Source organism: Blastocystis sp. subtype 4 (genome assembly GCF_000743755.1).
Source record: "Blastocystis sp. subtype 4 strain WR1 chromosome Unknown seqid_0018, whole genome shotgun sequence".
NCBI lineage: Eukaryota > Bigyra > Opalinata > Blastocystidae > Blastocystis > Blastocystis sp. subtype 4.
Genome location: NW_014569529.1, coordinates 60012 through 73216, shown reverse-complemented (window position 1 = coordinate 73216; position 13205 = coordinate 60012). Strand labels below are relative to the sequence as shown.

Below are 13205 nucleotides of genomic sequence, written 5' to 3'. Positions count from 1 at the left end.
GGACCTTCGACAGAGATCCATTACACTTCCAGTTTCCTCCCACAAACAGCTTACGAGCAGCAGTTCCGAAAGAACGAGCCACAACAGCAGAACGAGCCAGCATATTGATTACGAATAAAGAATATATGCCACTTTTCAAGCAGCCACCTTCCATCCCCCAATAAGATTGAATAATGGCGCAACGACATGAAATCATTGCCTGTCAAATTGGAAGAAGGATGATTTAATGTATCTCTTGTATCATAAGCATGCATTAGTATCGTAGATAATAACAGATAAGACTATAAATGTGGATACATTGAATTCGTAAAGAAAAGAAGAATTCTCTTGGTAATCGAACCTCGGATTCCCTCAAGAGATGTGTTATGCATAACAGTTGACTAGTATGAAAGTCAAACAAATCATTGTGAAAAACAACACGTGGAGAACTTGCATAGGACCTAATGGAGTTTTTTGCAAGTGTACTGATCTTCTCCTTGTGGTTGATCACCCTATTGCAACGATGGGATGTGATCATGAAGATCGGTCGTTGGTTATTTCATTTGGATTCATGGTTGGGCTATATAACTGTTGGATGTCTGAAATATCTATGGTTTCTAATTTGTGTTGGTTGTTTCTACGAGTTGATTGTATACTTAGTGAATATGCATTATGAGAGACCGAAAAACCATATGACTCTTCGTGTAAATGATAATTTCGACGATTTGATAAAGAAATCGCTGTCTCGTCGTATTCCAACAATATTACTTGACAGTGTATTATTAGACGAGTGGAAATCGTCTACTGCAGTCAAAAATGAATTGGGTTGGGATTATTCCGTTGAGTTTACACGTAGATCATATCAATTATTTGTTATTGCATCAACTCTTTGGTGGAGATACTTTTTGTAGGCATAGTGAACGAGAATAAGAGGTAGTGAGTAATTCCCAGAATGACGATTTGTTCAAATGTATCAGAGGAATGCTCTTGCATGCAGAAAACGGATTGATTCAGTCATTGGCTCGAAGGGACTTGTTGTTCGTTCTTGTTAATTCTCTTTTCACAGTTCTCAATGATGCAACGATCAAATATCGTCAGATGCGTGAAGAAGCAGCATATGAGAATCATGATGTAGGTCCAGTTTCTCCTGTTAACGTCTAGTTATTCTTTGCTAGGAGAAAAGAGCGTTCCTATGATCCAAAATTCATAGCGGGATACTTTTCCAAGCAGAATCTGCTTGCTCGTCATCAAGCAATCCAAAGTGAATATCGTAAGCGTAGGTTGTATCACCCAGCGCTATGTGATCCAGAACTCACTGTCATTTATTTGCGCTATGTAGGACTCAGATGTTTGCTTGTGTCTCTAGTTATCTCAACAATTATATCCTAAACTATTTCCAGTTGATTCAAATACCTCGTTATTGCGAGATACCTTGTGTGAAATCATCTCGAAGAAGATACTCCTTCCTTCTCTGGATATGATTACTCCCCATATTTTCAATTCATTCATTTTAGCAGTTTCCACTCATTCTCTTCATTCCATCATCACTTCACTTACACTTCAAATTGCTATGTCCAATCAATCATTTCTCAATACTGCACTCACTCCCCAATATATCCATATGCGAGATGATGGCAGGCAATATGTGGCACCTTGTTTGTCTCGTTTTCAAGCAGAGACAATCCTTCTTCATGCTCCCACAGGTTCGTTTCTTATCCGGTCATGTCATCCATTTTCCCGTGTTTATCATCTCTCATATTGTTGTGAAATGAGCATTGTATTTGAAGTGAAATCGAAAATGAAACTCAGTGTAATTCATGAATTGATTGAGCAAACGGATGAGAATACGTATCTTTGTGAGTGTTTGCATGATCAGATGATCATTAGTTGATGGAAAGGAGTATTCTTTATTATCAGATTGTATCACATTACGAAGTGATTTGATCCGATTTGGACTCAAACTAGACTTCAACAATACAGTGATTGCTTGTGAGTGTATGCCATGGTACAGCCGTCAACGTGTTTATGAAATAAAAGGTGATTTCTAATATATGATTTAATGAATAGCTCGTAAACGCGCCAAAGAACTGAAGAATGGAGAAATTGAAATGAACACACTCAAGAGAATTGTGGAAAAGGAGGAGGAGAAAGAGGAGGTTGCTTTGAAGCAAATCAATCAGGCAAATGGTTTGTTCATTTTCATATTCTCATATCAAGATTTATTTCGACGAAGGCATTTGGGAGCTGAAGATGATCTGATCACATCGGACTTATCCCTCTCCTGGATGTCGGGTTTGGATGAAGTGGAAGAATGGCTTCGACAAAGAACTCTTCTTCTTCAATCTCTTCAAGTAAGAACCACAGATGTAATCTCGATGTACATGCGACAGCCTACTCGAAGTGTAGATATGCATATTCCTCTTAAATATAGTTAACAGAGGATATTCCATCGGTTCGATCACTCCTGGATGCTTATTTGGCTGTTTTCAAATACAAACTGAAACCAACCATTTCTGGAATTTGGGATGTTTTCCAGAAGGCGAATATTCCCGCGGGAATTATTCGTTATTCAAAGGATGCGAAATATGCCGAATATGCACTACGACACCTTCTTAACACACATAGTCTTCATTCGTTCATTCTCTCTATCACTTCTACAGAATGGCAGAATTGGTATTCATCATCTGCTATTATGATGATTCCAGAAAACGTATCGGTTTATTCAAAGGATCAATAGTAGAGAAGTGAGGTTGTAAAGATGAGTAATCTGATTGGAGGAGTCAGGTTCAGTCTATCATATGAAGGTCAGAAGCCTACAAAATGGAATGATTCTCACAGTGTGAACAGTATTCAGACAGTGTCAGCATCCTTATCTCATGATGTCGAATTAGACACGATTTCCAATAATCCAGAATCGATGGATATTTTTGGAATAGATTCACCAATTGAATCTCCTTCCACATCTCCTGATTCAGTTACAGTAGATCCTCAGACACTTCTGATCAGCAAATTAGTAAGTATTTTTGTCATTCTTAACAGCAGATTAATTCTATCACTTCGTTCGATATTTCAGAGTATTCGATCGTATACAATAAGGAAGAGAAGCGAAACATTGTTCTATTTGCGATTCATGTTCTAACTCCAGATAAAACCTGGATGTTCGTGTTCGAAGTCATATTGATCTCTAGTGTTCATCATCGTTATTCTACACTTCGTCAATTCCACACTTCCGTGGAATCTTCTCTTCCTCGCGGTTTTCCAGCATTCCCTCCAAAGCAATTTGGTTCGAAATCTAACTTCGATCCTGACAGTCTGAAGAAACGATGTGTTGGTTTGAATGTGTTTTTCAACTCACTGTTACAATGTGAATCCATTCGTTCCACTCCCTCGTTTCAAGCTCTTTTTGTTCCAGAAGGTGATGTGATGGAGAATCCTACCATGGAACCTTCAGAAGAAGAAACAGAAGAAGAAGCTCTTCCAGAAGATCCTGTGAGTATGGAAGATAGGTCACAGTATCGAAGACTTCAGTTATTGGAATCACAATTGTTCTGTTTTGTGAATGACTTCCTTCAAATTGATTCTACTGGAGGATTGTATGGTAAACTTCATTATCTCCTTGAGAAGTCTGTATTTGGTAATGAGATGATCCTTAGAATGGCTCATATTCTTAATGGTGGTAGTCTCTTCAAGTACTATCAGCGTCTAGAACATGATTTTATCAGTCCAACAAACATTGCCTTTCTCTTAGGCTGTTTGAGAATTCATTCTTACAGTAATGAAGAGTGGTACTTAGAGAACCTATCAAGTTTATCAGGAGATGCTTCATACTCTCAGTACTCTTCTGAAGAAAACAATGAAATGAGTCAAGCAAGAAGTGCATTACTATCAGAGTTTCCAGATGAATTGTTTAAGTTTCTTGAGAAGTTTGATTCCATTGCAACGATTCGACTTTCTCTATTACGAATCTTCGAACAATTTCAAGATCCACTGTTTTGTAAGAATGTGTGTTTACATCTGCTGGATATTACTATTTCAACCTTTTTCCCAACAATTGAAGTGTGGTCTCATTTAGTGGAATCTCCAGAAGAGGAGGATGAATAAAGAAACAGTAATATGTTTGTTCATCTGCTACACCTAATCGCACATGGATCTTTTTCGAACGGAAGAATGCATGGGAATTATCAAAGAGTAGTTCGAGCATTCCTGATCCCACACCTACATAAGATCCTCTAAACACATTATCCATCATAATTACTTATACTGATAAACACCTGATATACCAATACGATGCAATGGTTCAATCATTGTTTCATTCTTCTTCTCATCACGATACACTAGTCGGAAACCAATATCACTTCCATCGGTTTGAATGGACCAAATAATCTCGCGTCCCTTCTATATCATCAGTTCTTTCAATTTCACTCACTTTGATTGATAAGGGTAAAATATGGCTTCCTCCAGGAGTAACCACAAAATCAATCTCAGAATCCTCTTTTCCTTCCACAAATGGAGCATCTGGGTTCAATAAATAGCTAGGAGGTTCTTTTGTTAGCAATGAAGCATTGTGAGCAACAGAACGTTGCATCATTCCCATGATCTATCAATTAGGTTCTATTACAAAAGATACGATATCCATACCATGTTCAACAAATGGAGCTTCCTTTTCAAGGATAAAATGAACATCCGATTGCAATTGTAGTTTCTGTTGATCTACGACAATTCGCAACTTCTCAAATTCCTCTTCAAATTCTGGATACGATTCTCCTTGATTCTTTAGCTTCGAATGTCTTAATTGCATTTCCTTGAATGAAGTACACGATTTTTGACACAATGAGATTCGATTTCTCAGGTCCTCAATAGCTTGCTTCTTTTCACTAAGATCTGTGAGTAAAAGTTCGCTCATCTCCATATCCTATTCGTAAGCACAGAATCTCAAGTCTTACAATCTTGCATTTTACAAACTTCTCGTACTCATTCGAGAAATTCTTCATGTGAGCCTTGAAGAGTTTGGGCTCAGTACCCTCTGTGTTGATAGATTCAAGGTTCGTTAAGCTTAATAATACAGATCCCAAACTGGTAGATAGAGAGGAGACAAAATCGTTGACACTTTCACAACAATGTTCAATATCACTATCACATCATCCACAAGAAAGAGTATTCCCACCTGTACGCTTCTTCCAGTTCCTTGAGACGACTAAGGAGAATCAGCAAATCCTCGTCATCCACTCCTCCAAAGCGCTTTGAGATTGTAGAAAGACCAACCATCTGGTCCAAATGCCATTTCATCATGATTGGAGAAAAAGTGTGAGTAATATCTCGTTCAATGTTTCGAGGGCTTGAGTGAACAAGAGTGAAGTGTAATTCAACTATGATCCTTGTATACAAATCTAATTCCCGCGGTATTCTTTCAATTCTCCGCCATTATTCATTGTCACTCCTTTATCCATTACTAATTCTATTCCTTGAAGCGTTCACTGAGCTGGGAACAATGGATGTTAAGATACCCTTAGCAGCAAGTGAAAGCGAAGAAGGACTGCTTCGTAAATACAAAACAGTAAGCTATTGATTTCTTTCATGATCCTAGGAATCACTTGTTGTGAAAAATCCTCAGCTTGAGATGTTTTCTTTACGATTGTGATTGATTATGTAGTTCGAAAGCCTATTCTACAGATGATGGAAAAGAGGTGTTATGCCACAAAATCAACATATCACTTTGGAAGGATGAAGTGGCGGACTGTTTTATGAATGCGTTGAATTTTGTTGAGCATTACGATTCCAATGAGTAGAATTTTCAATGTTGGATTGATTGTAGTTTCTTTCTTCAGTGTTTTGCTGAATCAAGATCTACAGCAAACAATACAATAAACTATATAACAGAATCACTCAATGAGAGTGTTGCTACGTATTCAAATGACTCATTATTGACCATTTAGGGTCTATGCAGCCATTGGTTCAGTTCATCTAAGTCTTGTTCGTAAATGGATGCAAGATATCTTTACGGGACTTTCAGAACTTCATCGTGAGACTCCTACACATAAGCCTGTCATTCATGGTCGAATCCGTCTCCCTTCTCTCTTCTACTTTCGCTCAACAGGTCAAGTACGTGTGGGTGGATACTACTGGCTAACAGAAGCCCATCCAGATACGCCCTATCTTCAAATTCAATGGGCCAAAGAAGATCGTATATCTGGCTGATTTATGTCATGTAGATTATCGAGGGTATTTTCCACCTGAAGTGTTTCGTGATAACCACTGGGGTCCTGAAGTGGATGTGTATGCTACAGGCATGTGTGTGATTCATCTCCTGAGTGGTTGTCAGCCATATGGAGAATTAGAGAATGAGGCAGCTGTATTAGAAGCACTGTTAGCAGTGAGTGATAGAGAAAATGATGATCAGTAGGGCCGGCCCCCACAAGGCCTAGTATGTATCAAGGAAGTGGATACAGATCTTTATAACTGCTTAGTGAAGTGTTTAGCACCTATTGTATTAATTGAATGAGAGATGATGATTGTAGGAACAGCGTGCTACTGCTGAGAATATTCTAGAAGATCCATTCTTCACACTGAAATCTGATCCGGATATATCACTCATTCATCCATTAGTAACTCCTCATCCTCATTGTATTTCTGAATCATTTTCCTTATCAGCAGATCCTCCTCCTGCTTCTGACGCTATCTTCTCACGTGCATTCATACGGCATTTATCTGTTCCTCGACCCCCTGTACCATCAGTTCGTCTTGATAAATCGCAATTATCGTTTCTTGCCCCTTCTGACTCCAATCCTACCAACTCCTATAATCAACCTTCAGATGATCAGTCTCTGCCATTTGATGAGATTCGCCAAGATAGTTCAATACTTTCTAGTCCACTTATCGGTCCAGAAGAGCGGAAGCCATCTGAACGAAAAACTATCAATAACCGCGGGAATGAAAGTATTCGTAGAATCGTGGTCGATCCTGAATCTATGTCCTATCGTGTCAATACAGACTCTCCTCAGTATCGTATCACTATTCCTGAGGTCATAACCCACTTGCGCATATGTGTTCCAGAAGATCTGTTTCTTGAAACTTCTACTCATGCAGAGTGTGATGTGATTGTATCTGTGAAAGTGGATCTTGCTGAGAGCGGATATCCTTGGAATGCTGCTAATACTGTTATTGACCAAATCAATCGAATGCGGAAATCACAAGGATTTTCGGAATTATCAGAAAAGGATCGGGAATTGATCTGTTCCTTATCATTGTCTGCATTGTTAACATCAATGAAGTTATTCTATAAGAAAGTGGCATTAACAAAAAAGCCAGAGTTTTTATCATTATACAAATACCTCAAAATTTCGTCATTGGAACCCAAAATTACCTTAATCTTGCCTCCTTTCCTCTGTAATCGGAATGCTCATTCAAGTGAGACCTTGAAAGTGGAATTCCCAATATCCCTCCAGTATTTGTCGGAATCAGAAGCATCTATCGATATGGCTGAGCGTTTGTTATCTGCATTAAAACTACTGTGGGAGCAGAGTGGAACTCCCCCATTGACACCAGAAGAAGAAGTGCAGTATTTGGAGGAATTATCGGAATTCCTCGAATTGAAGGTATTTTCGTACCAATCGTTCTGATTCGTAGTTATTACAGCCAGTGTATGAGAATCAACAAAAAGAGGAGGATTTGTGGAAAGCTATAAAAGTTACTGTTATTGGGTATCAAGCTCCTTTGCTGCCTCGTCCTTCTCATTCTGTATCACATACTACCATGTCTCATCCTCCTGCCAACTCGTTTCCATCTCATTCTGGGCTCAGCAAATCAGATCTGTCCCGAAGCACAGGGCCAACATTAGTTCTTAGCAGTGAGATTTCAGAGCCTGTAACTGTCCAGAAATCAAATTCTGGAATGACACAAAAGGCTTCAATTTTGGATGTGACGTATGGACCACGGCTACCAATCGGAAAGGATCCGATTCCTCCTCAGTCTCGAGTTATCCTTCAAATCTCCATTACTCTTCCCTCCGCCAATTCCATTGATTCCCCATGTTTGTCGTTTAACGTGTTTTATGATCTGATGAAGGGAGCCAACTACTGTGGAGCTGCTACTGATGCAATGAATTACCTAAACAGTCAAGATTTAGGAATTCCCAAAAAGCAGCTGAAATTGTTACAAGAACGATTAAATGAGGAAATCATTCGGCAGGTTAACAGTGTGCGTGTGGAGCGATTCTCTGAAGAACCAACTCGCCCTACTTCTGTTAAGTCTAAAAATGGTGTGAATTCTGGACTGATGTAACCAATAGAAATCTACTTGGAAATGACACTGAAACAGATTGATGATACTCAATATGACCTATCAACGATGGTGAAGGTAAGTGATGCTTCGGGCGATCGGGCCTTTGAGGGAGATGAGAAGCATTCCTTCGAGAGTGGTGTGGAGAAGAGCGTAGAGAAGCAGCTGAAGATGATCGCAACAGCAATGAGTCTAAAGGAAGAAGAGAAAGAGGAGTTGAGAACAAAGTTGCAGGAAGAGTTGAGCAAGAAGTTGGCTAGTCTTAGGAGTTAGTTGAAATTGTTTGTCATGAGATTTCTAAGTGGTTAACGTCTTCAAATGTTTCAGATGGCGAGTATGTACGATTGTGAGTATCCAAGAAATGGATATTTGATAATGATAAGTACCATAATTAATCTGTTTTCCATACAGAATTTGAGATATTAGTACTTCTCTGGTATTCTGTGGAAACCTATCACAGTAAAAGATATCACTGATGTTTTCCTCTACTCAATATTTTAAAGAGTCCTCAGATATAAAGCGTTCCAACTGTAAAGATTCTCTTGTATTTGGATATGGCGGAATTCAAAACACAGAAATATACTGATATAATTACTAGAATTCTGCCGTGTGGATTATGTTGATTATCATCATGAACAGTAATGAATGTTGATTTGTCGTCAAGATTTGATTTACTTCCTCATAAGGTGGGTGTTTCTTTTTATTCACTGGAATTCCTTAGCTAACAGTTCGTAGTTCCTGATATTAGAATGGCTGATCAATCCCTTCACTGCAAACTCGTTCTTCTAGGAGATACTGCTGTCGGAAAGTCATGTCTTGTTGTTCGTTTTGTGAAAGATGAATTCTTCCCCTTCCAGGAACCTACTATTGGAGGTATTGACTCTTTTAGTGATTCTGAGAGGTAGCTGCCTTCCTGACTCAAACAGTGAATGTCGACAATGTAACAATCAAATTCGAGATCTGGGATACTGCAGGTCAGGGTATGATTCCATTTCTCCTCTCACAAATAGAGCGTTATCGCAGTTTGGCTCCTATGTACTACAGAGGTGCTGGAGCTGCTATTGTAGTATATGATATTACCAGCCGTGTACGGATTTTGTAGATGGAGTGAAGAATAGGAGTCCTTTAATGGAGCCAAGTCTTGGGTGAAGGAACTGCAGAGAAGAGGCGATCCTAACGTTGTCATTGCCCTCGCAGGAAACAAGTGCGATCTCGAGGATAACCGTCAGATCTCACGCGAAGAGGCTGAGGAATATGCTTTGGAGAACAATCTTCTGTTTATGGAGACTTCGGCAAAGATGGCTCTGAATGTTCGTGAGATCTTTGAATCCATCGGCCACAAGCTTCCAAAGGGTGCTCCCGTACAAGAGAAAGCGGACGCGTTTGTAATTGCTGCTCCTCAGCAGAAGGAAAAGAAATGCGATTGTTAAACCGGCTGTTTGCGAGATTATTGTAGATATTATCCATCTCCTGTTTGTTCAAACAAACAATCATTAGTGTTTTTTGTTTTTGAGCTGTTCACGACGTTTCGCAAACTTTCGAACTATCTCTTCGTCCCGAGATAGCTTCTTCACTTTCTCACGTCCTGGTTTCTCAATAACTTTAGTTACACTCATGCTACTTGGACTTGAGTGACTTTCAGTTTTTATATTGCACAGAGGAAGCATCCAGTGTCCCTGGTACTTTTCAGATAGTTCTGATTCACGATTCTCAAAGATCATGCTATTCTGATAAGCTCTGGATCCTGTTACCTCCTGTGAACTGTGCCGTAAATGATATAGCCAGGATTGGGTCAAAAGCGAAAAATGAAAACCACGGTAACGAAGATGATTAATCCATTCTAATCGATTCCTTCCATGGTCTACAAGCTTGTCATAAAATAGGGGAACTTGAGCTGAATGTCGTACAATCACAAAACTAAAAATGAGGTTATGCATCCGAGATTACGGCTGTTGCTGTAAGTTCGCCCAACATTGATATGGCACAAGAGGATTCGTTATGGGTTGAGAATACCACTTACTATTCATATATTGCTACTCATCAAAGAATGTGCAGAGTCCTACATTCACTCCATTATGACCCAACTCTTTACATGCTCCCGTCGTAATTCCCATCTTCAAGTCATATTTCGTAAGATCATAAAGATGACTATATCTGGAAATCACAATTCAGATCAATTCTTACTGCTCTTGGCATGAGTACCAATTGGTGCAGGGAATCGAATAGGAGTTCATTTCAAATAGTGGTAAAACAATAGCCAAATTGTCATCAGATAACGCAGATAAGGGAAGGGAAAGAAATGAAGAGTAAAGTGACGCTAATTCATTAGAATTATAAGGAGATTCCTACGAGAAGGGAGCACGTCAAGGTCGAGCACAAGAACATGTGTTGAAGTAACTGTATTGTATCCAATATTACGGAGAGTATTAATAGGAAATGAATCCATTTCATTTTCAAATGGGGTCACAATCACTCGAGCTGGGAAAAGAGACGATTGGACCATTGAACTCAATAATTCTTCATCTTTCTTACTAATGCTAATAACCACAGAGAGGGATCTAAAATATTATCGAACAGTCCAGTTCTACCCCATCCAAAACACAACTTGTTGATAAATATAGTTGAAATGAGTTATACTACAAAGATCAGACACAATTTACGAAAATGTACTCTCCAACAGATACAATAGTTAAAGAGGAAGTAGAAACAAGATGCTGTTGAACATTATTCTTTTACGTGAGATATACATCTAGTTCTTACATCAAAACGAAGGTTTTGCTCCTGGATTACTAATGGCCGTTGTGGTGGCTTAAATAGAACAGAGAATTCACTACATAGATAAAAAAGCTGTCTAGAAAAAGTCATACTAGTATCCAAGTAGCAAAAGGCACAAGGCAAAGACACACAATAACCGAACAACTAGAACACGCATTGATCCCATGACGCAGATTCCTTAATCACGCTGGTAAGATAGATATTGCTATCTATCAACAACGAAAGAGAGAATGAGTTTACATGAGTTATATCAATAACCTATCTGAATCATTTTTGATATGTTCCAATGATCTACGTAGCGAAAATGATAGTAAATTAATGATAAACGCCACGAACCTAGTTTCAGTATCATATGGTGTTACAGACTCGGTATCAAAATATGAATGTAGGAAATGAAGAAGCATTGAAAGCAATGATAGTATTGCATTCAGACCAATTCAACATCGAATGCCGTTGTGTATTCTACTACCGAGTGGTTTATCATTACATGCTATTGCGATTTCCATGGAATTCTTAAGAGTTCGTAGTCATTAATTATTCTTAATGACAGCAGCTATTGTTCTTATCGTGGTAGCTGCTTTACTTATTTTGCTTATTGCTGTTATGGCAATTCGTAGTAGAGTTGGAACGAGTTTCAGGAATCACCAATAGGGAGTCAAATGGGTGGATGGAAGCAGCTTGAATTACTTAACAAGTGAGAAGTTCTGTCCAACAGCTGTAGTTCATTGTATTCTCTTTCTAGAAAAGGAGTTGGACCCCGATAGTTTTCGAGAATGGTGGAATAACACGTAAAGAATGAATAGGTAACTTAGTTTTAGGTTCATGAGTGAGATGGCATTCAACCACCGTTTTGTTATTCGGAAGCTTCTGTGGAGTTACTTGTCGTTATTATAGCTACAGATCATGTGTAGGGAAAAGGAAGAAGACATCGATATGGATGCTCATTTCATTGTTCACAACCAGCCAGTAACAGTCGAAGATGCTCGAGTCTTTTCTGAGCAACAAATCAATGTGGGATTATATTCCATCCCTTAGCAGTAGAATCGAATCGACATGGGTCATGTTCCCTGGGTAATACATGTATTTCCTCATGTTATTGAGTCTGATAGTTGTAAATCTTGCTTTTTGCTACGTTATCATCATGCACTCGTCGATGGAGTGAATATTATGCGTCTTCTTCTAAAATACACAGGAAAACAAGACATGAAAACGGATATCAACATTAAGACCAAATCTCAATCAAAGGCTCTGAAGATCTCCAAATGTCAATTGGCGGGAAGTTGGGTGAAGTGGTTTTTCAAAACACTGTTTGCATCTCGCGATAAAAAGAATCCGCTGAAAGCCGCTCCCCAGATGAACAGTCAATCCCCGAGGCACATCGTGTATCGAACAATGGATACTCCAATTCACGAAGTGAAGCGATTGAAGAAGGCCGGTTATACTGTTAATGATGTGCTTATCTCATGTTTGACAGGAGCATTTGCCAAGTTTGGAACAAGCAATTTCACTGAACCCATTACGACACCAGTCCATGTATTTGTGAACACTCATTTGTTACATAGGCATTTGTATGGGGCACAATGCAACCTATTTCAAAGATATTTGAACCTGTGGCTGTGGGAGAGACACTGATTGGAAACAAGGGTTGGAATGTGTCTTGTCTTCAATGATAGACCTCACACTATGTATTCTTCCAATGCCAATGAACATCGTGGATCCTGTAGAGCGAGCAGATGTAGTACGCAACACCATTCACGAGCGCTTTGCGACTGCCGAGTTGATGGTGATCAACAATCTCATGAACTTCTTAGGATCTGTGGAACCACGCTGTCTGGCAGACTTTATCTACATTGACTTCACGTAAGGGAATGAAAGAGAATGAACGATAGGAGAACGGCTTCTCTCTCCTTGTCCACAGTACCTGGACCGACTTCATCTCTATTCATTATGGAGAATCGGGTGTCGGAGATTGTGTTCTCCGTACCTCCTACTATTGATCTTCATGCTTTCAGTACCTTGATGAGTTACAATGACCATGTTACGGTTACAATTACTGTAGATGCTGCATTGTACTCAAAGGAACAGGCAGATAGTATTCTAGAAACATTCAATGAAGATCTCAAGACTCTAGTACAATCTATCTCATTCTGTGTTTGTAATAAACTCTCATAACTATG

The 13205-nt window shown here is 39.1% G+C and overlaps 6 protein-coding genes across 6 annotated transcripts; 4 read left to right on the top strand and 2 right to left on the bottom strand.

Annotated features, from left to right (window-relative positions):
• Positions 1–1976: 1976 nt before the first annotated feature.
• On the top strand, positions 1977–4080 carry JH06_0266 (hypothetical protein; the record flags this gene model as incomplete). Its single annotated transcript, XM_014674082.1, has 7 exons — positions 1977–2016; positions 2047–2166; positions 2197–2381; positions 2411–2695; positions 2720–2992; positions 3022–3137; positions 3168–4080. 7 exons carry the CDS (start codon positions 1977–1979, stop codon positions 4078–4080), a joined length of 1932 nt encoding a protein of 643 aa, XP_014529568.1.
• A 150-nt stretch (positions 4081–4230) lies between these two features.
• JH06_0265 (hypothetical protein) lies at positions 4231–5268 on the bottom strand (the record flags this gene model as incomplete). Its single annotated transcript, XM_014674081.1, has 5 exons — positions 4231–4374; positions 4406–4576; positions 4607–4891; positions 4923–5109; positions 5144–5268. 5 exons carry the CDS (start codon positions 5266–5268, stop codon positions 4231–4233), a joined length of 912 nt encoding a protein of 303 aa, XP_014529567.1.
• A 199-nt stretch (positions 5269–5467) lies between these two features.
• JH06_0264 (serine/threonine protein kinase) lies at positions 5468–8526 on the top strand (the record flags this gene model as incomplete). Its single annotated transcript, XM_014674080.1, has 10 exons — positions 5468–5533; positions 5564–5598; positions 5630–5761; positions 5792–5881; positions 5913–6160; positions 6189–6349; positions 6380–6463; positions 6495–7571; positions 7603–8233; positions 8264–8526. The coding sequence occupies 10 exons, from the start codon at positions 5468–5470 to the stop codon at positions 8524–8526; spliced, it is 2787 nt and encodes a 928-aa protein (XP_014529566.1).
• A 476-nt stretch (positions 8527–9002) lies between these two features.
• On the top strand, positions 9003–9683 carry JH06_0263 (hypothetical protein; the record flags this gene model as incomplete). Its single annotated transcript, XM_014674079.1, has 4 exons — positions 9003–9126; positions 9159–9233; positions 9264–9340; positions 9372–9683. The coding sequence occupies 4 exons, from the start codon at positions 9003–9005 to the stop codon at positions 9681–9683; spliced, it is 588 nt and encodes a 195-aa protein (XP_014529565.1).
• Positions 9684–9746: 63 nt separating this feature from the next.
• JH06_0262 (hypothetical protein) lies at positions 9747–10756 on the bottom strand (the record flags this gene model as incomplete). Its single annotated transcript, XM_014674078.1, has 5 exons — positions 9747–10170; positions 10201–10286; positions 10317–10407; positions 10438–10570; positions 10603–10756. The coding sequence occupies 5 exons, from the start codon at positions 10754–10756 to the stop codon at positions 9747–9749; spliced, it is 888 nt and encodes a 295-aa protein (XP_014529564.1).
• Positions 10757–11571: 815 nt separating this feature from the next.
• On the top strand, positions 11572–13200 carry JH06_0261 (acyltransferase; the record flags this gene model as incomplete). Its single annotated transcript, XM_014674077.1, has 8 exons — positions 11572–11649; positions 11680–11816; positions 11847–11912; positions 11940–12039; positions 12070–12561; positions 12591–12672; positions 12702–12888; positions 12918–13200. The coding sequence occupies 8 exons, from the start codon at positions 11572–11574 to the stop codon at positions 13198–13200; spliced, it is 1425 nt and encodes a 474-aa protein (XP_014529563.1).
• Between the last annotated feature and the right edge of the window lie 5 nt (positions 13201–13205).